The sequence below is a fragment of the Tachysurus fulvidraco genome, chromosome 15 (genome assembly GCF_022655615.1).
Source record: "Tachysurus fulvidraco isolate hzauxx_2018 chromosome 15, HZAU_PFXX_2.0, whole genome shotgun sequence".
NCBI lineage: Eukaryota > Metazoa > Chordata > Actinopteri > Siluriformes > Bagridae > Tachysurus > Tachysurus fulvidraco.
The window spans coordinates 3,423,236-3,448,573 of record NC_062532.1 but is presented as its reverse complement, the minus strand read 5'-3'; the positions used below and the strand labels follow the sequence as shown (position 1 = coordinate 3,448,573).

The 25,338-nt window shown below is 40.9% G+C and overlaps 4 protein-coding genes across 38 annotated transcripts in view; 1 reads left to right on the top strand and 3 right to left on the bottom strand.

Annotated features, from left to right (window-relative positions):
* The window catches only part of cacna1aa (calcium channel, voltage-dependent, P/Q type, alpha 1A subunit, a), a 68,256-nt gene extending 61,639 nt beyond the window's left edge, over positions 1-6,617 (bottom strand). For 12 of the 29 annotated variants that reach the window (XM_047800790.1, XM_027177249.2, XM_047800789.1 and 9 more), the window contains exon 1: positions 4,700-6,616. In XM_047800790.1, the coding sequence (XP_047656746.1) occupies positions 4,700-4,983 (284 nt within the window). In that variant the 5' untranslated portion in view covers positions 4,984-6,616. Of the gene's footprint in view, positions 1-4,699 lie in introns of all 29 variants that reach the window. The other 17 variants (XM_027177236.2, XM_027177255.2, XM_027177239.2 and 14 more) reach the window with 3 other exon arrangements.
* A 6,549-nt stretch (positions 6,618-13,166) lies between these two features.
* alkbh7 (alkB homolog 7) lies at positions 13,167-15,175 on the top strand. Its single transcript, XM_027177338.2, has 4 exons — positions 13,167-13,558; positions 14,357-14,530; positions 14,617-14,741; positions 14,983-15,175. Exons 1-4 carry the CDS (start codon positions 13,271-13,273, stop codon positions 15,101-15,103), a joined length of 708 nt encoding a protein of 235 aa, XP_027033139.1. The 5' UTR covers positions 13,167-13,270; the 3' UTR covers positions 15,104-15,175.
* Positions 15,176-15,250: 75 nt separating this feature from the next.
* On the bottom strand, positions 15,251-20,585 carry gtf2f1 (general transcription factor IIF, polypeptide 1). 6 transcript variants are annotated; one of them, XM_047800897.1, is made up of 14 exons: positions 20,396-20,585; positions 19,835-19,878; positions 19,611-19,654; positions 19,388-19,460; positions 18,897-19,105; positions 18,559-18,729; positions 18,122-18,327; positions 17,863-18,019; positions 17,701-17,759; positions 17,484-17,615; positions 16,949-17,022; positions 16,727-16,865; positions 16,164-16,341; positions 15,251-16,063 (listed from the first exon to the last, which is right to left on the bottom strand). In XM_047800897.1, the coding sequence occupies exons 2-14, from the start codon at positions 19,844-19,846 to the stop codon at positions 15,859-15,861; spliced, it is 1,659 nt and encodes a 552-aa protein (XP_047656853.1). In that variant the 5' UTR covers positions 19,847-19,878; positions 20,396-20,585; the 3' UTR covers positions 15,251-15,858. The 6 variants fall into 6 exon arrangements, with proteins under 6 accessions (XP_047656853.1, XP_047656854.1, XP_047656855.1 ...); XM_047800898.1 differs by having other exon boundaries at positions 19,835-19,875; XM_047800899.1 differs by having other exon boundaries at positions 18,912-19,105; positions 20,396-20,584.
* Positions 20,586-23,862: 3,277 nt separating this feature from the next.
* On the bottom strand, positions 23,863-25,338 carry ier2a (immediate early response 2a). 2 transcript variants are annotated; one of them, XM_047801191.1, is made up of 2 exons: positions 24,466-25,338; positions 23,863-24,427 (listed from the first exon to the last, which is right to left on the bottom strand). In XM_047801191.1, the coding sequence occupies exon 1, from the start codon at positions 25,211-25,213 to the stop codon at positions 24,473-24,475; it is 741 nt and encodes a 246-aa protein (XP_047657147.1). In that variant the 5' UTR covers positions 25,214-25,338; the 3' UTR covers positions 23,863-24,427; positions 24,466-24,472. The 2 variants fall into 2 exon arrangements, with proteins under 2 accessions (XP_047657147.1, XP_047657148.1); XM_047801192.1 differs by having other exon boundaries at positions 23,863-24,422; positions 24,467-25,338.

Below are 25,338 nucleotides of genomic sequence, written 5' to 3'. Positions count from 1 at the left end.
CTAAACAAACCCAAGCTAAACTAACCCAAGCTAAACAAACCCAAGCTAAACAAACCCAAGCTAAACTAACCCAAGCTAAACTAACCCAAGCTAAACAAACCCAAGCTAAACTAACCCAAGCTAAACAAACCCAAGCTAAACAAACCCAAGCTAAACTAACCCAAGCTAAACTAACCCAAGCTAAACTAACCCAAGCTAAACAAACCCAAGCTAAACTAACCCAAGCTAAACAAACCCAAGCTAAACTAACCCAAGCTAAACAAACCCAAGCTAAACTAACCCAAGCTAAACAAACCCAAGCTAAACAAACCCAAGCTAAACAAACCCAAGCTAAACTAACCCAAGCTAAACTAACCCAAGCTAAACAAACCTGATTCATGAATTTTTTCTACAATATAGCATAATGATTATTGCTCTACAGCTCATGCGATGTTAATGTGTTGTTTTTATGTCACCATTTTATCTACTGTTTGTCTCCTGGAACATTGTGTCAAACAAGCTCAGGTGCTTCATCATGTGTCCCACTGGAATAAAGCTCTCCAGAGCCACCAGACAGGAAGACGGCATCATTTTCCAACCAGAAAAACGGTTCCTCTCTTCATGATCATCTCAGCACCTTCACATCTGGCCTAGTCATTAATGACCTAAACCTACATCTGTATACTCTACAAGAAAGCTACATCTTGGATTAATTTTTTTTAGCAGATCTGTTTGGAAATAATGGAATTATGACGAGTCAAGTGTGTGTCATTATGCTGTTTTATGGTGATACTGAACAGGTTCTTCTTTATATTCACCAGAATTTTTCTCCAGTAACAGTAGAAGACTTTAATATTCATTTTAAATTGGTATTAAATATGGAAAATATAGACACACTACCGCAGTCTGAAGCAATCTTTACATCATAATGTCTGCACTTAAGTGTGCAAAATCACATCAGTTACTGCACAAAGTAAAGGTTCTGTGTCTAAATCTAAAGCCAGCGCTCTGCTACACTCACTACAAAATATTTAGTGATATAAAAACCATGTAATGACCTTCACTTTAAAACAGACTAGCAAATGAATCTGGGTTACAGGATGCATCCTGTAGTGCGGGAACAATGGACCAGGAGATTACACACTAAATCTATTGCATTTAGATGTAAGAGAAATTGCAAGATATTTTAATTCAGAAAGTTTGTCACTGTTTCATATAATAGTATAATAAATATAAATCTGATTTATATGAGCAACCTTTAGAACAATGTCAATCATAATACAGTTAAAGACATCAAAGCTTGTCACTGTTCAACAGGAAAAGAAAATAGATCAATAGAAATAATTAAGGCTCTCTGGGATCTCCTGTCTCCCTCTGGTGTTCACATGTGTGTCCTCCTACTGCTCTCTAGTTCAGAAGCAACTACTCTGAAATCCTGCAGGAAAACCAATAACAAAGTTACATGAACAAACAGCCATAGATCATAAAACATGAACCATCAGACCTTCTGTAGCAGAGCCACAAACATAACAGACAGAAAAAAACAGATCCTCAAGGAAGAATTTAGGATTTAGGTTTGATTTTATATTTCATAATTAACAGCATGGGACATTTATTTAAAAAAGTTTAAAGTGTGTGTTTAATGTCCAAAATTCTCAAAACAAATCAGTCAAAAGTGGTGAATAAAAAAAAATCACCAAACTGTGTTAACTGTGAGATCTAATCATCAACAGTTAAGCATTAAAATCTGTCATCACCAAAGAATTGGGTTTAAACTGCAGAACATCAACAATCTGTGTGGACTGGATCCTGCCTCAGTGTTACAGAGGCTAACAGTAGGTAGGTAGGTAGGTAGGTAGGTAGGTGGGTGGGTGGGTAGGTAGGTAGGTAGGTAGGTAGGTAGATAATAAAAATAATAAAATAATGTAAATATTTAACAGCAAATTAAGGAAAAACAAAATTTGATGATAAATATATCTTGTTTTTATGTTACATTTTTTGGAAGTCCTGAAAAAAGCCAAGTTTAAATTAAATCTATTATAAATCATTCACAAATACAGCATTTTAAAAGCTGAACCACCCATAATAAAGCAAATGAAATGGTGTGTGTGTGTGTGTGTGTGTGTGTGTGTGTGTGTGTGTGTGTGTGTGTGTGTGTGTGTGTGTGTGTTTTAACCCATAACCAATGGTAAAGGTCTATTAAAGGTCTTTGTAGTCTATTGATTATGTTGGATCTTTGCCACACACACCAGTGGGGTTTTTAAGTGGATTAGAGATCTCTAACCACTCAGAGAAACCAACATTCTCTCAGTCACCAGGCTGCTTGTATCATATATCGCATATCTGAAGTCTAGTAATATGAGTCATCTTCACTTATTCAGAAAGCACTTTCTTCATACTTTTCTCATTGATTTGAATTATACTGTTTAAAAAAAGCATTGTGCAGTAAGACGGCCACTTCAAAATATATCAAAAATATATATCACTGTATCACGTCTATGACATCACTGTATCACTTCGATGACATCACTGTATCACGTCTATGACATCACAGTATCACCATCTATAACATCACAGTATCACCGTCTATACCATCACAGTATCACCATCTATGACATCACAGTATCACCATCTATAACATCACTGTATCACCATCTATAACATCACTGTATCCCGTCTATGACATCACTGTATCACCGTCTATACCATCACAGTATCACCGTCTATAACATCACAGTATCACCATCTATAACATCACTGTATCACCATCTATAACATCACTGTATCCCGTCTATAACATCACAGTATCACCATCTATAACATCACTGTATCCCGTCTATAACATCACAGTATCACCATCTATAACATCACTGTATCACCATCTATAACATCACTGTATCCCGTCTATGACATCACTGTATCACAGTCTAACTGTCTATAACATCACTGTAACACTGTCTGAAACATACTGTATTGTGATCTATAACATTGCCATCATTACTGTATCTACCATGTGTGTAACAGAGACATCTGTGACATAATACATTATACAACAGCCTTTAGTGATCTTTCGGGGGTGCTTATATTTTGTATATATAGCTTATATTTGTTTTATTGTGGGCATTATTTGTCTCTGTTTGTCACATAAGATTCCAATTCTCCCAACAGTTCCACTGATAGTGTTACTATACATCATCAACACACATCACAAATGACACCTTTTATGGATATAATGTTTGACTTAAAATATGAAATCTTATCAGATGAAGATAAAAAGTCAGATGGGTTGCCAATGTAACCAGAAAGCCAGTAAAAGAAATGCACATACCAATGTGAGCTACACAGCCAGCTAGCAATGGTCCATCAGTGAGCATCAGGATCTTCTCTGTCTGCTAGAGGAGGAACAACTTGGCCCAGATGGTTCTGATGTCAGTTCCTCAATAATAATTACTTGTTTATAGAACTGTTGTATAAAAGCAAACTCACACTCACAGAGTAAAAGCATAGCTGTGATCATCTACAATCTCGAACCTAGGGTTAGTGTAAAATATAATGCAATATTTTAATTTATATATTTCTAAAGCTGCTTTGTGATCATATCAAATGTTAATGTTGCTATACAAATAAAACTGAACTGAAAGTAAATGGAGTTAAAATGAATGTAAGGCTTAATAAACTAAACCTGCAAATATACAGAAACTGTGAATCAATTGAACAAAACAGAAGAAGTGATTTATGAAGCTTTCAGCAGAAAGAGATACTTTTTTTAACCAAAAATCCATCCATGAATAAGTAAAAAGTCACGCAAACAAGTTTTTGATTAGCATTTGATTCATCAGCAGCTTCAACACTGCAACCCTGACAACTGTGGAAAAAACCCTAACATGCGCAGACAAAAATCACAATCACACTCATCTCACTGCAGCAGAAAGGGCCAATAATTCACATGGAAACGTAAAGCATCTTTCACTAGAGTTAAACACACACACACACACACACGCATACATAAACACACACAAACACACACACACACAAACACACACACATATACACACACATACACACACACACACACACACACACACACACACACATACACATACACATACACACACACACACACATACACATACATACACACACACACACACACACACATACATACATACACACACATACACAAACATATACACACAAACACAAACACACACACACACACACACACACACACACACACACACACACACACACACACACACCCTCTTCTTCCTGAAGCCTTTCTGGACAAGGAAATGGAGGCTGCAACACCCCCCTCCTCTCTCTCTTTTCGACCTGAGTAACAGATTGCACATGCTGACATCAGCAAGTCGAGAAAGAACAGCGCGCGCGCAATCACTCATGCACACACACGCGCGCGCTGTCGTCACGTTTATCATGATTATTAAAACATACAATCTGTGAGAGTCTAATGGTGATTACTCCCCTAACCCACACCACCCGCCCCACCCTGGAAGCAAACCACATTCGAATGCTTTAATAGAGTTTGGACTGCACCTGGTGTGTAGTAAAGGACCGACTGACCAATCAGCGTCTACGTTAATAAACACTAATGGCCTGTCTGAATCATGTGCAGAAATAACCTGAGCACTTTCCTACCCAAATAACAGTAAGGATGCACCAGGGCTTTGTTATTTCGGTGTGACGGGGAGTTAAAGGATATGGCCACTCGGTGATCTTTTTGGCGTATTTTCTCACAAAGTTGTCCTCGCTGAAGATGAAGAGGGAGCGGTTGACGGTGAGGCAGTTCTGTCGCACTGGGATTGGGTTGTACAGGGCCATGGTGCGCGCGCGCTGGGCCATCGACTGCTTGTACACGCGCTGCGCTCCTGGTGGGCCGCCCTGCCTGCTGGCCCCGCGCGCCGCGCCGCCCTGCCCGTGCGCATGCGCCACTGCACTGCCACCTCCACCGTACCGGGCCGGCGCCTCGTCTGTGAACCGCGCCATTCTGCACGCGCCGAACGCCAGTCTTCACGAAGCGGGAGGGAAGAAGGGGGTGAAGGTTCCGCGCGACGACCATTACATCCCACACATCACATACCGGGGGCGCGCGAGATTTACGTGCTGTGTTTATCTCACGTGTAAAAGGAAAAATTAAAAGAAAAAAAAAGAGATCCAGGCGCCGAGGGTTGATTAGCAAAAAAAAAAAAGTAATAAATAAATAAAAAGAGAGAAATAATTAAAACGGGTCGTTCAGTCTCCTTGTTCACTGCAATTCAGATGGCTGTTTCTTTTTCACCTCATTTTTACATCCACATCACCGCCCGTCATTGGCTCAAATCTCCCCTCTGTATAATCTGTAGAAACCTTCATCTTTTCTGTGGATCCATCGTAATGAGTTTGTAGAAAAAAAGCTTGTCCTTCTGTTAGACAGCTCGGAAACGGACACGGTCTCTTCTGCACCGCTCGCTCTGTAAAGGCCATAAAGGCTTCACATCTTTCTGTAAAAGAACCAGATTTTAACGTCTTTGACCTTTTTTTTCCAACTCAGCATTATGAAAAAAAATCTGTGGGACCCGTTCACGTCTTTTCCGTCCAGGATAAATGGGGAGAAATCGGTGTATTATTTATTTATTTATTTATTTCGAAACATCCGCAATATTCGGAACAGTGTAGTGATGCTCATTCTGCCTCCCGACGCCTCACGCTCTCGTCACCACACAGATTACCGGCATCAGTCATCCCGACCTTATAAATAAAGATTTGACGGTAAATTGTTCATTTCTTCACAATCACAGCTAGTAAAATAAAAAGAAACGAAAATGGATCATCGATCGTTTGCTTGGTTTCTTCACAGATGAGGTGTCATCCTTCAGGCGGACTCCGGTGTTGAAGCGTTACAAAATCCCTTCTAAACAAACGGAACAAACGTTAGTGGTAGAAGGGCGACGGTGACGGTTCCGGCCGATCATAGCGTCTCGTACTCCGGGTTTCCGCGCTGTAAGCTGCGCGCGAGGACGTGCACATGATTCCGCCGCGCGTCCTTCGACTTGTCTCGGCTCGGCAGTTTCCTCCTCGAACGACCAGCGGCTCCTCTTTCCTCTTGGTCCTCTCCGTTAGCAGGAGGGGGAGGGGGTCACCGTAAAGGAGAAAGGAGGGTGGGGGCGCTCTCGTTCGCTGTGGGAAAAAAGAAGTGAACACGGGTCCGGTACACCAGTGAATCGACTCCGAACAGCCGACGCGTATGATTAAGAGGTATTGATAAGTTCAACGGTGCGCGTGCATTTGACCAAATATTCTTACACCGACTGCAGCGCGTGACGCGCGCGTTCCCGCACTAATCTGCGCCCCTGCATAGTGTTTATCCACCTTCTATCACGCGGACACCCGGTAGAGCGCACGCACTCGGTCCCTGTAGCAAATCTCATGTTCTTGTCTCATATTCCTTCAGTGAGAGAGAGGAGGAGAGTCACGTCGACCTGAGAACCGGAAACGTGTCTTTTCACTCTGCTATCAGGCTGAGAGCGATGAACAGGATGATGTTTGTCAGTGGTGACGTAAAGAGACACACCGAGATTATAACACAGTTCCGAATTTCCCAGTGAGCACCACAACGTTTTCCTGCAGTTCCTTCAGCACATTCATGTCCTTCTTCATCACCACGATAAAGTGTTAACTGTCTGAACATCTAAAGAAGGAAAATCTCCATTTATTTACTAAAATCTGTTTAGTGTTGAGTTTGTGGCTCTCAGCAGCACTAAAACACTTCAAATTCATCACCACAGTTAACATTAATCTATTCTAAATACAGTTATGTGAAGGAGTTAAACACACACACACACACACACACACACACACACACACACACACACACACACACACACTCTATGATCACACATGAAGACAAGGACTTAAACCCCACTGATCTGATCTGAAGTTCTGTTATGTCACACAGTCAGAGATTAGCAGGTGAACACTCCAGGATACCAGATCATCTCTATCACACACACACACACACACACACACACACACACACACACACACACACACACACACACACACACACACACAAGAGCATCATTAAAGCAGCTCCCACTAATCTAACAGCAATACACAGCAGGTAAGAGAGAGAGAGAGAGAGATACAGAGAGAGAGATGGAGAGAGATACAGAGAGAGAGAAAGACAGAGAGATACAGAGAGAGACAGAGAGATACAGAGAGAGAGAGAGACAGAGAGAAATATAGATATCATCAAATCCACGTACACAAACAACAAGTGCGGAATCAAAATCACAACAAAGGAACACAAATCTTCCCTCAGGAGCGTGGAGTGAGACCAGGCTGCTGCCCAACACTGTTTAATCTGTTCTAATCCCAAATCTATAATCTGGCTCAAACTTTACAAATCAATAATGAACCTATTCTGTTGTATGGTATTGAGGTCTGGGGGCTGCTCACAAACCAGACTTTTACACAATTGGACAAACAGCAAGCGGAAATTATACACACACAATCCTGTAAATCCATTCGACAAATTCACACAAACACCACAAATAACGGCAGCCGAATTAGGACGATTCCCATTACTGCTCAAAACTCAGTAAAGTTCCATTAAATATTGGCTTCAGCTTAAGCACAGTGACACACTGAGCTCTCACCACAGTGCAATGCCGAGAGCTGAGCAGAGACGAGAGTCTCATCACCCACTGGTCCTGAACCTCAGCTCACTAACACACACTAACACTACGTCACCCATCAGAAAACACAAGCACAAAGTAAAATGCAGTTCTGTCGTGTGTGCTCATGTGTGAAATGTGGCTCAGACGTCCAGAGAAACTTTCTGTCTGATTATTTACAGAGAAATGAATCCAATCTAATCAGGAGGAACTTCATCATGCAGCAAGACATGACAACTGAAAGTCCTACAAGCCTGAAAATGTTCAGTGGGTCACCAGATTGATGCAATTAATGCAACAGATATAGAACTTTATACTGTAAAACTAGTTCTGTTGGTTTGCTGGACTTGCACCATTTATCTATTTTCTTATATTTATGCTTAATTTTCATCCTGGACTAACTTCCTGAACTGGGTTTTAGACTGCTGGTATTTTTAGTTCCTGTTCTAGGAAATTAACATGAGGATGTTTTTTGATAGAAACTCCAAAGCACTTCTGAAGTTGTTCTGAATCATGGCGTAAATGTGCTGTGTGTTTACCTTCGTTCTAAAATGTATTGTGTTAATGTATATGTGTATTTAGTGTATGAATAGTATGTGGTCATTAATCCAAAGTAAAGCATAAACCTGATCCATTTCCTCTGTCCACACACACACACACACACACACACACATTTTACTGTGCCACAACAGATTTATGGTCCAGCCGAACGATGCAGCCTTATATGAGTGTAACGGGGCATTTCGTTAACGACGACTGGACTCTGCGAAGCATCTGACTACAAACGGCTTATTTTCTCGACAACCACACAGGCGAGTGGCCCGACCTCCAGTGCTTTGGACACAGATTGCACAATGCTATAGGTAAGAGTCTTGGATTCCAGATTCCTCTGAGCCTCCTCAGCTTGGATCTAGAATGATAACGATTCCTGTTGCAGGCGAGAATTTTTTTCTTCATCCATTTTACCCGGGCGATGAGGTTGTAGGTCAGTAATCCAAGGATCTTGGCCAGCTCCTTGTGGCTATAGTTCTGTGTAGGATTATGGGACATCACCGCACACAGGTTGTCATCAAGCTGTTCCCGGCTCAGGTGTTGCAGATCAACAGCAGTTTCGGGTAGAAGGGTACCCGTCATGGCGTTCAACCAGGTCTCCATCTGATCCCGGTGTGTCTCAGGGCTGGAGGGTCTGGACATGCTGGCTCACTGGCGAAGAGAGACTGAGACAAGGGCCAATGCAAGCTCTTACAATATTGGAGGCCTACGCTAATAGGCGAGAACGTGCTGTCCACTCAATTTGCCTAATGGGTAATCTAAAAATTTGGCTACTTTAAATTGCTAAGTTTTTCTGTGATGATTTCCCAGTTAGGTCTTTACCTTATGCCTCAGCTCAATAGAATGAACACAGACAGATCACCTCACAACACAAAGGTGATAGAGCAGGACGAGGCCTGGAAGGGGAAGAGTTATAAAGTTGAAACTAAATAGCTGAAACTGAATTTTAGATTTAGCTTCACCCTCTGTTTAAAGTTTAATTTAAAATAAGTGAGGGGAAGTGGGAAGGAAATAAATGAGAAGGGAGAAAAGAAAGAGATGCAAATAATAATGATAATAATAATATAAAAAAAAAGCAGTTAACAAAATGTCAAAATAGAAATTCAGTAAAAAAAAATTACTACTAATAGTAATAAAACAAAACATGACCAAACAAAATTGATAATTGATAATAATAAAAAGGGAAACAATAAAACGAAAGTAAAAATAAGAATAACAAAACAATAATAAACGAAGATACAAAAATAAAAATTAAATAAAATTGAAGGGACAAACCACACAAACCAGGTGGCAGAGTGAGAGAGAGAGAGAGAGAGAGAGTTAGTTCACACACACTGAATATTATACACGTGTCATGTGACCTTATTTCGACCGGTTCAAATTAAGGAAGCAGGCTTTATTCGCTACCTCTATACAATTGTAAGACTGAGAGGACGAAACTTAATAATAAAGGTAAAATAGAAGTTTATATAGTCAACAGGGTTCCTTCGCTGTTGATATGTAAGATTAGGTCTTAAGAATTAGCTGATAAGAGTTACACTACTCAAATCACAGTTTAACAACTGAGGAAAGCTTTCTCCTTTCCACAAATTCGACAGTTTGTGCTACTCAACGGCACACAGTGGGTGGGTCAGGTTTTCTTCGCTGCCCCCCAAATAAATAGATAAACAAAAAAACAGGGTTTCTTCGCTGTCCTTATTAGTTACTTGATCAAGGTTTGGGACTCCTTTTACATATCAATCAACAACTGGTCAGTAGTGTCTTTATGATTGGATCTGCATTAGGCACGCATCAGTTAGCTACTCTGATGGTTAAACCTAAAGGAGTGCTATCGTCGTCTGGTTGAACGAAATTGGAACACGCAATGACTTCAACAGCGATACAAATACAAGGCCTTAAAAGATGATAAGAGGAACACGCTCAAATCAATCTTTAATCGAACTATGGGGAGATTTCTTCGTCCCCACAGCTGATCTTGATAATATTAAAATGTGCAGTAAAGAGATTTCTTCATCTTTACGAGGGATTTTTAATATTATGACTGCAGTTTAATTCTTCTCTTTTCTTTTCTTTTTTTTTTGATTAATCGTGAGGCATAAATAAAAAGAAATAAAATTAAGATCAAATAAAATTAAATAACGATCACTGAAGCTGAGTCTACGTTGTGACCTATCTCACCACAAGCGCACAGTAAATCAACACCAGTAAATTGACACTGAGTTAGCTCACAAAGCAAAGTTTGACAACACGCCCGCATTCTCCACCATTATATGTAGTGATTTTGGCTCGCGAAGCAAGGTAAATATTAATAAGTAATTATAATGCGTTATAGTGACTCTAAATATTTTAACCTAAGTTGAAATTAACGGTAACGGAATTAACGTTACACTTATTTGGTCTGTTCGTCCGGCGAACAGGCCGTGTAACCTTTATTAATTCTATGAAGGCGGTATCTTCCCGGCTCAGGAAGGTTCACTGCCCTTTTACTTTACACCGTAATGTAAATTAAATTAACTTAATACAGCATGTAGTTCAGACCAGATGTTGCAGGTACCTTAAGTTTGTGAGCAATACTCAGAGACAATCACTTGTGGTGCAATAATATGGCATTTAATGAATGAGACAAACACAACATAAAACTAACTACACAAACAAACAAAAGAAATAGGGGAAAACGAAGATGAAAATGAAATAACACAAAAGAAATTAAAATTGGGGAAAGGGAGGAAGAGACTGAAAGAAGAAATTAGAGAAAGGAAGGAAAGGAATGGCAAGCTTAAACTTCAAAATTAATCACACCCTAACTGGGAAATCGTCACCGGACACTTAAATTCACCTCAAGACACAATACAAGGTTCATACTTAAAATACGCATCTAAATTGGTTGGTAAAGGAAACGGTTACTTGCATTGGCTTACTGCAAGAGTCCGGATGCAACAGAGAAATCTCTGAAGGTCAGTTAGTGTGGGGTCAGACGTTCTTCCAAGTTCTCCTGAAGATCAGAGCAGTTGTCGTTCTTGGAAGTGAAGCTTGCTGGAACTTCTTTGAAGGAAGATGGAGTCGTCTCCAAGTTGTTCTGAAAGTCTGACCACAGATTGGTGGTGTTTGTGACATTTTAAAAATAAGGCCACTAACCAGCAGCACTACACTGTATAATGTATGATGTTTTGTTTAATTAAAATATTAGAATGTTTTATGTTATAAACTTTCTTTTGGGGGTGGGAGGAGGGGGTTTAGACATATTTAAAATATGTCACTCTTGCTATCTTCAAAACTTGAGAGCCCTGCACGCAAACACACACACAAACACACACAAACACACACAAACACACACACAAACACACACACAAACACACACACAAACACACACAAACACACACACACAAAAACACACACACTCCTTTTGTGTTTTCCAGAATGTCCAAATAACAACAAAACCATGAAGATCTTCACCTTTCACAACATTAACACAATAATTAAGTGTATGTTGAATGTAAAATTGCTGTACAACGGAGTGGAGTGGATGCAGTAGACTGGGTTAGATTACAGAGTGCACATTACACTGTGCAAAAGACAAAAGTACAAGTTATAGTGATAAATAAATGCTGTCAGGGTTTCTGTGTTTTCAGGAGCTGGAAGGTTGTGGGTTCAAATCCCCACGTTAGAATGGGTTAGTGTTTATATTAGAACTGAAGAACAGGATGCAGGGCTGTCAAGTGTGACGCATTGAGAGTGATGTCGATCTTTTCTCACGCTCTCTCACCACACATCGTATTTCTCACACAGAAAAACTGAATATTTATCACATTTAATAAGCCGCAGCGCCCAAACTGTATCAGTCCGCACCGCTGTCTCTATGGAAACGGGCAGGAACCGAGCGCGTCTCCCCTGGAGCTCTTAGTCGAGCCTGACACTTATCAGCCAATCACAACAAGAGGCTACACAACAGCCAATCAGAAAATAGCACTATTGTATCTGGGTAAGATTTAACGCGACAACCAATGAAAAAAAAAACATATTCATTAGAGAGGGAATTTTCGATGGTGGGTTTGAACAAAACCTCAACACGAAACTGCTCGTCTCTGGACGGGACATTGTCCTCAATCATGTCTCTGGACGGGACATTGTCCTCAATCATGTCTCCTGACGGGACATTGTCCTCAGTCATGTCTCTTGACGGGACATTGTCCTCAATCATGTCTCTGGATGGGACATTGTCCTCAATCATGTCCCTAAACATGTCTGGGCTTGTGCTGAACTGTTTTATATGGGAGCAACATTACACATGATAAAGGGGTCCAAAAAGGTAACAAACACTTACAATAAACACCAGCAGACATAATCTCTCACACACACACAAATTAATAAATGGAAATTAAACACTAATACTTAATACTTTGGGTGGGGGTGGTGCGGGGGGGGCTTTTAGATGTCACGCTTACCTGTCTTCAAAACTGCAGGATGTTTGAGGTATTCATTTTTATTACAGCTTGAAGTGGAGTTAAAGAACTTCTCCTGTTTTACACTTTACAGGACAGCAGGTGGCGCTGAAACACAGAGACGCTGATTTACTTCTTCTGTTGCTACTGCTCGTTTACTGCACGTGGCTAGTTTACTGCCCCCTAGTGTACTATTTGTGGAACTGCAATAACGTAATGACTTTACAATACTTTTTTATATTATCTTTAATATTTTTTAATTAAATATTCTCGTTGTTCCACAGGCTCCATTTAACAGGAGCAAATAGTTTAATATCAAGTTAAACAAATTTAGTTTTGAAAGAACATTCAGTTTGATCATTTTAATAGGGATTAAAGACCAAAATATTCAGATTGGACACTTTGGTGTTTTGTCTTTGTATAATAATATAAACCTGTTTAAACACACCAGGAATTTCGTGGTTTATTATGAAATACGGTTAAAAAAAACTTCTACAAACTACAATTCCCACAATTCATAATTTCAAAATGGCGCCGAACGCTTGTCACATACCATCGAAGAAGAAGCGCGTGTAGCAGTAATAATAGTTATTATTATTATTATTATAGTTTTTATCGGGTGGAATAATGTTCCGTGTTGTGTTCAGAGAGCTGTGTGCGTTAAAACCACACAGAATGAGTTATAAAGGTGTTTGTGAGACTCATAATAAAGGAGGTGAGGAAGGTTTCACTGGAGAACATGGGGTTGGGGAAAGCAGCTGGATTTGCGGTTCTTCTACAGCAGTTGTGTCAACAATACGCCCTAATGTTCGGGTTCTACAGAACTTCATCAGTGAAGAAGAGGAAGCGGATTTCCTCCAAGAACTCGACCCCGGACTGAAGAGAAAAAGATATGAGTTTGATCACTGGGATGATGTACGCCATGACTTTCATCATGTTTGTCTGGATTTCTGTCAGAGCTGCTGACCTCCACAAGCTGCCATTAGTGACAGTCAGAAGGTCTTTACATGGAAACAAAACAGAAATAAAATATATATAATCAACCAGGAGAGGAGATTAAAGTCACTTTACTCTGTTAGAAACAGTTACATTTCTCCATAGAACAGGTTCCTGCACTGTAGAACCAGAGAACCCTGTCCAATTAAACAGATAATTACCAGAGCTTCCTCTCTCTCTCTCTCTCTCTCTCTCTCTGTGTGTGTGTGTGTGTGTGTGTGTGTGTGTGTGTGTGTGTGTGTGTGTGTGTGTGTGTGTGTGTGTTTTCACAAAGGGAAAAACAGATATGTGCAGGTTCTCCAGGTTTGGGAAGCTTTGATGTTGAGAACAGTAGTTTAGTTTTGAGCTCCTCAATAACATCTACATCAGTGTTAAGCTTTCAGGTCTGTAAGTGAAACCGATTCAGTAGCCTAGTGATTAAAATGATGGACTGTTATTCATCAGGTAGAAATTTTGGATCCCAGGTCCAGGAAGCTGCCACAGCTGGTCTCCTGAGTAAAGCCCCACAATGCTCAGTTGTATGCAATAAAATAAAATGTCTGCTAAATGAAAAGTCTTCTAGAAATCTGCCACAGCATGGAATCTGTGAAAATGTGTAGTTTAAAGTGTCAGATGGAAACCAGGCAAATCCATGTTGTATGTCTGAACATTTTTTATATAATTTATACCACTGTGTTCTTCAGTTCCTGAGTGTTTGTGCTTTAACTGCTGCTGCAGGCGATTCACGGGTTCAGAGAGACGGAGCGGCTGCAATGGGGTGGAACCTGTGGCCGTGTGGTGGAGCGGCTCCGAGTGGCAGCGTTTCCTGAGGGAAGTCCTTTATTGGGCCCAGTTCACGTTCTGGATCTGGACAAGGCCGGGTTCATCAAACCTCATGTAGATAGTGTGAAGGTCTGCTGTTCCACTCTAACACTGCATTGGGCTCTCCTGCTGCTGTGGCACATTAAAATGTGATCAGTGTGTTTGTCTCTCATCAGTTTTGTGGAAGCATCATCGCCGGTCTGTGTCTGCTGTCTGACAGCGTCATGCGTCTGGTCAGTGTAGAGAACTCTGCAGACTGGGTGTGTCTGCTTTTACAGCGCCATTCTCTCTATATACTGAGGTATGAAGGGGTTTATAATACATCTTATTTTCACTTTCTGTTTTCTTAAGTACAGAAAACTCGATAAAACACACACAGGTCGTCGATCCTTAATGGTGAAGACTTATGAGAATTTTCACTTAAATCCCAGATCAGCAGTCGGATTAAATCACTTGTCACACAGAATTCCTAAAGATGTCGAATTGTCTTTTACCTCAAACTGTAATTTATTTCTAATTAGATTTTTATTTTCTTCCCTCAGAGATGAAGCTCGGTTTAAATTTACTCATGAAATCCTGAAGGATGAGGAATCGTTTTTCTCAGGACGGAGAATTCCTCGGCAGCGACGTATCTCAGTCATTTGCCGGAATCTTCCACCTTAGCGAATCCATTAATGTCCGACTGTCTGATCTGTACACATTTAAATAAACTCTGGCAAACAAATTCTTCACAAATCATCTTGGATTATATTTACATTTTAATTGATGTAAATGTCTACGGTCTTGGTACAAAAACACCAAAACAGAAGAAATAGAGGACACCTTTATTTATCACATACAGTGAAATCTTATTTATAGATCCCAGCTGGGTAGAAGAGGGTTAGGAGAGGTGTTTACAGGGCAGCTTGGTGGTGCTGGGGCTTAAACTCAACCTTCTTTTCAGTAACCCAGAGCCTTAAGTCACTACAGCCATCAAACTCCTAAAGCACTAAATCAATCCTCTTCTTCACGCATCAACCAGGAAATGAAAACAGACCTTTTGACAGTTGACTTTTTTTTAAATAAAACATTCAGTCTTCGACCAATCACAATTAACATGTTAAAACTAAAAAAAAAGCAGCAGACGAGTTGTAGCGTTCCTGAAGAGCCGGAAATAAATAAACTTTCTTCATTACGAAAAGAGTCTTCATTACATTCACAAACTCAAATGAAAAGAAGTTGGTGTTGTACTCATATTTCATGTTATACTTATTACACAATGATTAGTTCACCAGTGCATCCGAAAAAAATTAAGTAAGGAAACAAAAGTCCCATGGATACTGTACAGCTCCACCTCATGACCCCACTCGAGTGGTTGTGTAGCATTGTGTTTGGCCCCGCCTCCTGTATTTCTGTTTTTAATCTCTCGCTCTCTCTCTCTACTCAGTGAGGTAGAAGTGCATCTTGTCGTTGATGTTTTTCCTCTCTGGGTTTAGTTTCTTGAGGATCTGTGCGAGTACATTGACCGTCTGCTCGCTGCTCAGTCCAGTGCGTTTGGTCTGGAACTTCTTCAGCAGGTCTTTAGTGGTCATGGGTTTTCTGATCAGATAACGGCGCACAGCCTCTTCGGTCAGCTGCACGTCACTGAGAGTGAGGCAGGAAGAGCAACAAGTGAGTAACAAGTGAGTCTCAACAATTACAACTAATTAGTAGGAAAAGAAATGAGTGATTATTTATTCTTAACCTAAGCGGTACCAGCCTGGGCTCTGGCAAGAAGGTGAGATGATACCTGGAGCTTGGTGTGGATTTCCCAGAAGCTGGTTGTGGTGTGCTCTTTCCCGACGGACTCTGAGAAGTCGGCTCCATCTTCAGCCTCTTGGCAGCAGGAGTGTCTGAGCTGGACATGGCTGCCTGACGCTTACCTGGGAATAAATATAAGAAAATCTTATAAACCTGATATCAGTATTCACCTTAGGAGAACGTCTGCAAACAGCGATGTGAAAAGATCAAGAGCAGAAACCTGATAGAACATCTTCAACATGAAACTGAGCCGGAGGAGCTTGTTGCTAACAAAGTTTAAATTTAATCAAATTAAAGTCACATTTAATTTATTGTTAAAAGAGTTTTAAAACAAACATCTCAAAATTCTATTACCTGAAATGTTAAACACTGTAAAACCGTAAATATGTGTGTGCGTGTGTGTGTGTGTGTGTGTGTATGTGTATATGTGTGTGTGTGTCTGTGTGTGTCTGTGTGTGTGTGTCTGTGTGTGTGTATGCGTGTCTGTGTGTGCGTGTGTGTGTGTACCCTGCTCCAGTTTGCTTGCGGCAGCTCGCAGTGTGTTGGAGGTTGCAGCATGGTCGATGGAAGGTGTTCCTGGACGACTTCCTGCTCTAGAACTTCCAGCAGAACCTCGACCACCCCTTTTAGGAGGCGTGCGCTTCTTCTGTGCAAAATAAAGAACAGAACCATAAGGAAGCTGCAGGTCAGAGACTCTCTCACACTCCTCCATTTATCCAGAATTATTACCGCCATGAAGAGCGCAGACGCCGTTTCTCCCTCAATGTCACTGTCCTCAGAGCTGTCGGACTCTCCGCTGCTGTCTGGAACACCATCACACCACAATCATTACACCGTCACACAACAATCAGTACACCGTCACACCACAATCACTACACCATCACACCACAATCAGTACACCTTCATTACACCGTCACACCACAATCAGTACACCGTCATTACACCGTCACACTACAATCAGAACACCGTCATTACACCGTCACACTACAATCAGAACACCGTCATTACACTGTCACACCACAATCAGTACACCACCATTACACCGTCACACCACAATCAGGTTTATAGGCAGGTTTTGACAAACAGAGCTTCATGCTTGAGTTCAGGAGATTTTATTATTTATCTATACTCTTTCACAGTTTAATAAAATAGTTTGTCGCTACATTTATGGGGTTTGAAAATTGATTACTCGATGCATTTCAGTGACTCTTTAGTAAACTATTTTATTATATTATATTTTGTACAACAGAGAAAAGCTGTATACCTTTTTTCTTCTTCTTCTCCACCTGTACAGGAGTCTTCTTGCCATCTTCCTCCTCCTCCTCCTCTTTGGCCTCATCCTCGTTCTTGTTCTCCTCCTCACTCTCCTCCTCACTCTCCGATGCTTCATCGATTCCTAACAGCAGGTATTTTAGTGTTTAACGACTCTGATAGTATAAACGTCACTTTATGATTAGTGTGGATACGTTTTGACCTCTGACCTTTAGGCACGTCCTCTCCTTTATTAGGCTTAATTTTCTCAAGCTCCTCTTCCTCAGAACTGCAACAGAACATTTGCAAATGATACAAAGCAATAAATAAGGAATTAACTATTGGCACCCCTATTATTCCACCAGTCTGCTCAGCAGCATGGGGTTGGTTACCTGCTCTCATCAGACATGTAGTCTACTTCCAGACCTTCAAAGTCTCCGTCATCGCTGTCCTCATGTCCCTCCGCATCACTGCCCTTCTTCTTTTTCTTCTTTTTCCCCTTGGACTTTGAACTGTTCTCCTTCTTACTCTTTGACTGACCTTCTCCTTCTGCAACATTTCAAAACAATGCCCCAAAAAAGCCAGAAAATTACGTGCGAACAACGTAAATGAAAAAGTGAGAAAAGTTTCACCAAGTCTTTTCTCTCGTACCTTCACCTGCGCTGCTGTCACTGTTATCACTGCTCAATTCCAGATCATCGTCTAAGTCGTGAATACGCAGGTCTCCTCCCTGGCCACCTTTTTTCTTCTTCTTCTTCGCTCCTTTTTCCCCTTCCTCTTCCTCTTCCTCACCATGTTCCTGCTCTTTCAGCCGCCGCTGCAGCATGATACTGAAGTGATTCACCACTTTATTCCTCCTGAATATGAAACAGAGTTCATTCAGATCCACACACTTCAGCTCTGAGATGAAGTCGGCATGACAGTTTGTTCTTTAAAATGTACAATACTGAGATGAAGTTCCCTTTTTATGAATGCTCATTAAGCTCATGATTTATTACTTTTATTCACACAAACTTCAGGAAATGTGATTCAGATCTTATAATTCCTCAGACATTACTAATCACAAACATGACATGAGGGTTAAATACCTGCCCCACTCCTCCTCAGCCTCCTCAGCAGTGAGTGTGCGGTGTTTAGCCACCGGGGTGAAGTTGTACCAGGCGTGAACAGGAAAAGCCTCGAATGCTCCGTCAGGGCACTGTGTGAAGATGTAGTATGAAGCGTTCTCAGTCACGCCTCCTTTCTTCTGCCCCTTAAACCTGAACACAGCGTGTACAGTACAGTGTGGTGTGGTACTGGAGTCACTACAGCAGTAGTCACTACTAGGTAGTCTTTTAGTAACATCTCATTTGTGCTTGTGTTTGTTGTGTGTGTGTGTGTGTGTGATGCTCTACACCACAAAAACATATGTAATGAAAGTCCATACATGATGGAGTCGCACCTTCTCCCTGATTTCCCGTTCACCTTGAGGATCCATGGCTGGTCCTCTACCTTAAACTCACGAGTTACGATCCCAAACTTCTTCCTTCGTGCCTCCTCCCTATGTTTTTTACCAAACTCACTGCCGGCAGCTCCCTCTGGTGTCTCCTCCTCACCGTACATCCTCCTGTTACTCAGATCCCGCTCCATCCGAGCCTGAACACAGCAGGAAGTAAAAAACAGAAAAAGGTGAAAGATATGATAAGGAGGTGGAGAAGAAAAAGATTCAAAGTTGAAACAGAGGAGAAAATATGAAGTGGAGAAGGTGAAGAGATAAAGGAGAGAAGGAGGAGAGTGAAATCCGGTAAAGACTGCTTGTTTAGAAACTGGAGTCGTGTGCTGGGATGTTTTTAATCCCAATCCTTGTTCTGTTTATGAAAATATGAACAGCTTTAAATTGCAGGAGCTGAAGAGATGGATGAAGTTTATATTTCTCACCTGAGTCCATGTGGAACAGTTCACTTTGTCTCCAGCGTTGAAAGCCATGATGCTGTACCTCTTACTTGTGTTCCTGATGGACAAATACATATGAGACACCAGCGATGTCACTCCTGCACAACACCCTGAACACAGTTGTTGTGTGAATCTCAGGTCTAATTTGTCTTATTGAGGTTTGAGAAGTTAAAGATCTGTTTCTAAAAGATTACTATGAAAAACTCACTTTGGTACTCGGACGACGTACTCGGTGGACGAACTGCTGTTTACCTGCATCACAAAAATATTCAGATAAACCAATGTGTTTAAACAGCTGATGTGTTTATCTCTGAGTCTCCAACAAAAAGACTGGGAGAGGAAAAAATAAAAAGATAAACATTTTACTACTGAATGGAAAGAAAAAAGATTAGCAACTAAAATAATGTTTTAATATGGAGGAGAGAACATTACCAGTGACGCCATAACAGTCTGATCCTCAGTCTGATCTACTTCTGCTAGAAAATGTCACAAAAGCATTAAACATTAACAAAACCAACAGAACACAATTACACGAATAAGCTAGTCATTACTTTATATTATTATTATACCATAAATACATAAACTCGTTAACGTTCGTTTTAACTTATTACAAAACACGTTAAGTTTACACTTAAAACTCACTGTTTTATAAATACGGCGCTCATTTACCTCAGTTAGCATGTTTAGCTCAGTTAGCATGTTTAGCTCAGTTAGCATATTTACCTCAGTTAGCATGTTTACCTCAGTTAGCATGTTTCGCTCAGTTAGCATGTTTAGCTCAGTTAGCATGTTTAGCTCAGTTAGCATGTTTACCTCAGTTAGCATGTTTAGCTCAGTTAGCATATTTACCTCAGTTAGCATGTTTAGCTCAGTTAGCATGTTTAGCTCAGTTAGCATATTTACCTCAGTTAGCATGTTTAGCTCAGTTAGCATGTTTAGCTCAGTTAGCATGTTTAGCTCAGTTAGCATGTTTAGCTCAGTTAGCATATTTACCTCAGTTAGCTTTATGCAGTCAGCTTGAGTAATGACTCTGTTTAGTCTTCTTCTTCTTTGGTGTTTATATTTTGCCAAACCGTCTGTATTAAAATAAAATTGCCGTGAATTTAAAGAAGAAAAGCCGTTACAACACACAGAAGCACTACAACAGCGACTCGTCTTCTCTGACTGTGAGCGCCACCTGGCGGACTGGAGGATCATGAAGCGTGATGGCGACAACATCAAGCTTTCTTTTCTTCAGCTGGAAGAGGCTTTATTCAGGCTGAGGGAAGAATAAATAGCTCCTGGTTCTAGTAAATTTTGCAAAACCATAGGGCTTCTGCTGAAACACTTAAGATGAGGAGAAGTTTCACCTAATCAGAATCAGGTTTATTGGCCAAGTGTTTTGACACACACAAGGAATTTGGTTCATCAACAGACTTGACCAGAACAAGACCAAGGTTGTGGAGGGTCCAGATCTAAACCCAATGGGATATCTGCTGACCTGAATAGGGCTGTGAACTGGTGATGAACTGGAGATGAACTGATCGACTTTTACCCAAAAAAGTATTACTAAGTATTAGTTTAGGGGTCTGCTTACTTACACAAATAATTTATTGTATGTTCTTTCACCTCAAATAATTTTTTTAGCTTGCAATTTCACAATAAAGGAGGAAAAATGTTGACAGGAATTATCTTTACTTATATATAAATATTAGACATTGTTTCCTGATTTCACACACATGTATCCTAATTTCCAGTGTTGTATAAAGTAGTAGTAAGCGATACTTGAGTAAAAGTACAAGTATCGTACTAGACAAAGACTTCAGTAGAAGTGAAAGTCACCTTTTAGAATATTACTGAAGTAAAAGTCTTAAAGTATCTGATATTTACTGTACTTAAGTATCAAAAGTCATTTTCTGATATTTAATGTACTTAAGTATTTGAAGTAAAAGTAAAAAGTAAAATGTCAGTGATTTTCAGTAGGTATAAGATCAGGGGCAGTTCTAGGGTTTCATCTTTAGGGGTTTTATCCCTCAGTGAGAATTTAAAACAAGAAGACTTTTATATTATATATTATATGACTACACAGTAAGCCAGAAGTTATGGTGTTATTAAATGGTAAAAGTGGACACCAAAATGTTATGTATGATGTAATGATGTCAGTCTTGAATCAGATCAGTTCATGTGTGTGTATTCTCTATAAACAGTGTGTCCGATGGATGACGTCATTAATAAACTAATATTCACAAAGACCAAAACAATAAATGTTATTTTTATTTAGTATTGATGTTTGCATTAATATTGTGTTTGTGCTACAACTCTGGTAATAAGAATAGTGACATTTCACTGCTTTTGGTTGCCGCCGTTACAGATAAACGCCCCCAGCTCTGACTGCGCGTGCACGCTGCGCGTACCTGTGCTTCTCCGTACAGCCTGCGGAGCGTAATACAATCTAGGAGCAGTGATACACCAAACCTCCCTTATTACAGTCACACACATTTCTGCTGACTTTATTTTGTAGTAACGAGTAACGAAGATGTTTAGTGGGAATATAACGGAGTAAAAGTTTACATTTTATCTCGGAAATGTAGTGGAGTAAAAGTGAAAGTTGTCATAAATTTAAATAGTAAAGTAAAGTACAGATACATGACATTTCTACTTAAGTACAGTAACGAAGTGTTTGTACTCTGTTACATTACAACACTGCTAATTTCCTGTATGCACATGTATACACATGTATACACACACACACACACACACACACACAACCTCCTTCTCTCCACCTTTGCCAAAAAGAAAGAGAGAGAGAGAGAGAGAGAGAGAGAGAGAGAGAGAGAGAGAGATCTTACAAGAAGTACAAAGAAATTTACAAAGTCACACAACAAATAAATAAATAACAGATTCCTGTACATATTATTCTAAAAGACAGGGTGTATTTAAAAAAGTGTAAAAATCACTTTCCATTCGTTAACCGAGCAAAGCTTCATTTTTACACCATCTTGTTTCAAAGGCAGTAAGATCATCAACAGAATGAATAAAATAAAAGCCATCAGTACTGTGGATTTGACATATGATATGAATAGTGCTGTAACATCATGACTTAGAGTTTTATCTATTTTATTTATTCGGCTGACATTCAGTAGTCAATTTTACCTGACAGAAGATAAAATTTGGCAGCTGACAGATAAAGCGATTATTACTTAAAACCAAAGATAAAAGTTTTCATTGAAAATGTTTCCTTAAAAGAGTAAAAGTGTAAAAGTGTAATAGTAAGTAGGTCTGGGGTTATGAACAGTGACATACAGAACTCTGCACTGTAGGTCTGGGGTTATGAACAGCGACGGCTCCATGCAGAACTCTGCAGGTCTGGGGTTATGAATAGTGACATACAGAACTCTCCTCTGTAGGTCTGGGGTTATGAACAGCGACGGCTCCATGCAGAACTCTGCAGGTCTGGGGTTATGAATAGTGACATACAGAACTCTCCTCTGTAGGTCTGGGGTTATGAACAGCGACGGCTCCATGCAGAACTCTCCACTGTAAGTCCACCAGAACAGCTTGCATCTCAGCCAGGAGATGTAAAGGAGGACATACACAGGCCAACTTGTGCCAGAAACAGGAAGCTATTAAGTTATTGGCCACTAATGTACGCCCTCTATATGACAGTTCTGGTGTTATCCATTTCCAATTCCCTCCCAATTCCTCTGTGTTGTCGCCTCATCCCCTAGGAACACACCTAAGTATTTGAAGCCATCTCCTCACCAGGTCAGACTGTCAGGGAGATTTGGCTTACCTTCTGTCCATTTTCCACACAGCAGTGCTTCACTTTTATTCCAGTTTACCGTTGCAGAGGACAACACATTAAAATCATTAAACAAATTAATTAAAACCTGCAAATCTCTTTGCCTGCTAATTACTAACAGTCACATCATCATAAGCAGATAGATGAATAGGATTCTTGTGGTTTGGTAGGTGAAGGCTGTGTAAGTTTTCCCTTATCTGCTGTAAAAGGGGTTCTATGGCAAGAGAGTACAACATTCCACATAGGGCACATCCCTGTCTTACTCCCCATCGACACTGAACGAAGTGCATAAGCCACCATTAACTTTAAGTTTGCTCTCCACATCGCAGTAAAGAGCTTTCATTTTGTCACATGGTGATAAAATTTACTGCAGCTCCATTGTCCTCTGAGTTGAGAGACACATCTGGTCCCACGCGCCCTTCACTTCTGTGTTTCGGTGAACAACCCGTCCTTCCGGTCACGTGATCCCTCAAGGTTGCCATATTTGAGACAGCATTGGATTTGTGTTTTAATGTAAATAATCTTTAAAATAAAATTACAGCTAACATGACTGTTTCACCCACGAGTCTATAATGTTTATTTTTAACATTAGTTAAAGTTTATAGTGAGATGTGTTCAGCCTAATACACAAAAAACACAAGAATATACTCAAATGTAAAGAAACAGAGAAAAGAGTATGAAACATTATATAAAAACATTTTATTATACAAAAGTGAGGTAGAGACCATGTGGACTGGTCACAGTTAGCAGCTTAACACGTTTGTCCTTTGTCCTTGAGATTAAAGATCATACAACTGTGATGAACAGAGTGGTAAAACATAACAAAGTCATTTATATATAATAAATAATCCAGCTTCACAATGTACAAGATTCACACACACACACACACACACACACACACACACACTGGCTTGTATCCAGGAAACTTTGGGTCATGTTGGTGATAATGAGATGATGAAGAGCCCTGACTCATCATCTCTGTCACCGTTTCTAACACATCCGTATGCGTGATGAATCATCTGTCACCTCGTGACGTCATCCATCCACCTCTGACCACACCACAGATATTATGATAGTCTCAGGATCGCGTTTGGGCCAGAAATCCAGAATAATGTCTAGATTTGACAGTAATTTCACAGCGGCTGTGCGCGCTTTTTACTCGGTGAGACCGGGAACTGTGCGCTCCGGCTACACACACACACACACACACACACACACACACACACACACACACACACACACACACACACACACACACACACACACACACACACACACACAGAGACTGCTCAGAATGTCACTATAGTCCTGGGGATGTGTGTATCTGTCATATGGCCCGTCTCCCGAGCGCAGTTCCCGGTGTTACTCCTTGTCGTAGAGTCATGAAGAACTCGTCGGAGCCCCGTTGTATCCAATCTCGCCTTTTTGTACGGCAGGAAGTCAGGTTCTGTGGCGCTTTTCCCTTTCCGTTTCCGTGATTGTGGATGATGGCGGGTGCTGTTACAGTTCTCTTTATCTACGGTGTTGTCCTGCGTTAATGTCCTCTCACCGCCCTGGAGTGTAAGCGGGGGGTCAGACACCTCGGTGGTGTCCATGAGCTCCTGTCTCTGTGTGTGATATACAGAACTGTCACTCTGTCCGGTGGTGTGTACAGAGCTGTCACTCTGCCCGGTGGTGTGTACAGAGCTGTCACTCTGTCCGGTGGTGTGTACAGAGCTGTCACTCTGTCCGGTGGTGTGTACAGAGCTGTCACTCTGTCCGGTGGTGTGTACAGAGCTGTCACTCTGTCCGGTGGTGTGTACAGAGCTGTCACTCTGTCCGGTGGTGTGTACAGAGCTGTCACTCTGCCCGGTGGTGTCCGGCCCGTGGCTCTGTACCCGTACAGAGTGATACGTGTCCCTGGCGGATCTCATCACCAGTGTCAGCAGGAGACTCCGGTGGAGCGGAATTCCTCCGCGCTGGTTTCGGTAGCTGTATATTTTACTCAGAGCCTGCACCATGACCCGCTTCGCTTCTGCACACACCTCCATCTGTCCTGTGTACTTTCACTTTGTTAGGTCTGTCTTTAAACACGTCCTTCGGCTTGCTTTGTGTTCTGAAACTTCTTCAAGTTTCAATCTTCAATCGTGAATCAGAAGGACGCGCGCTCACGGCT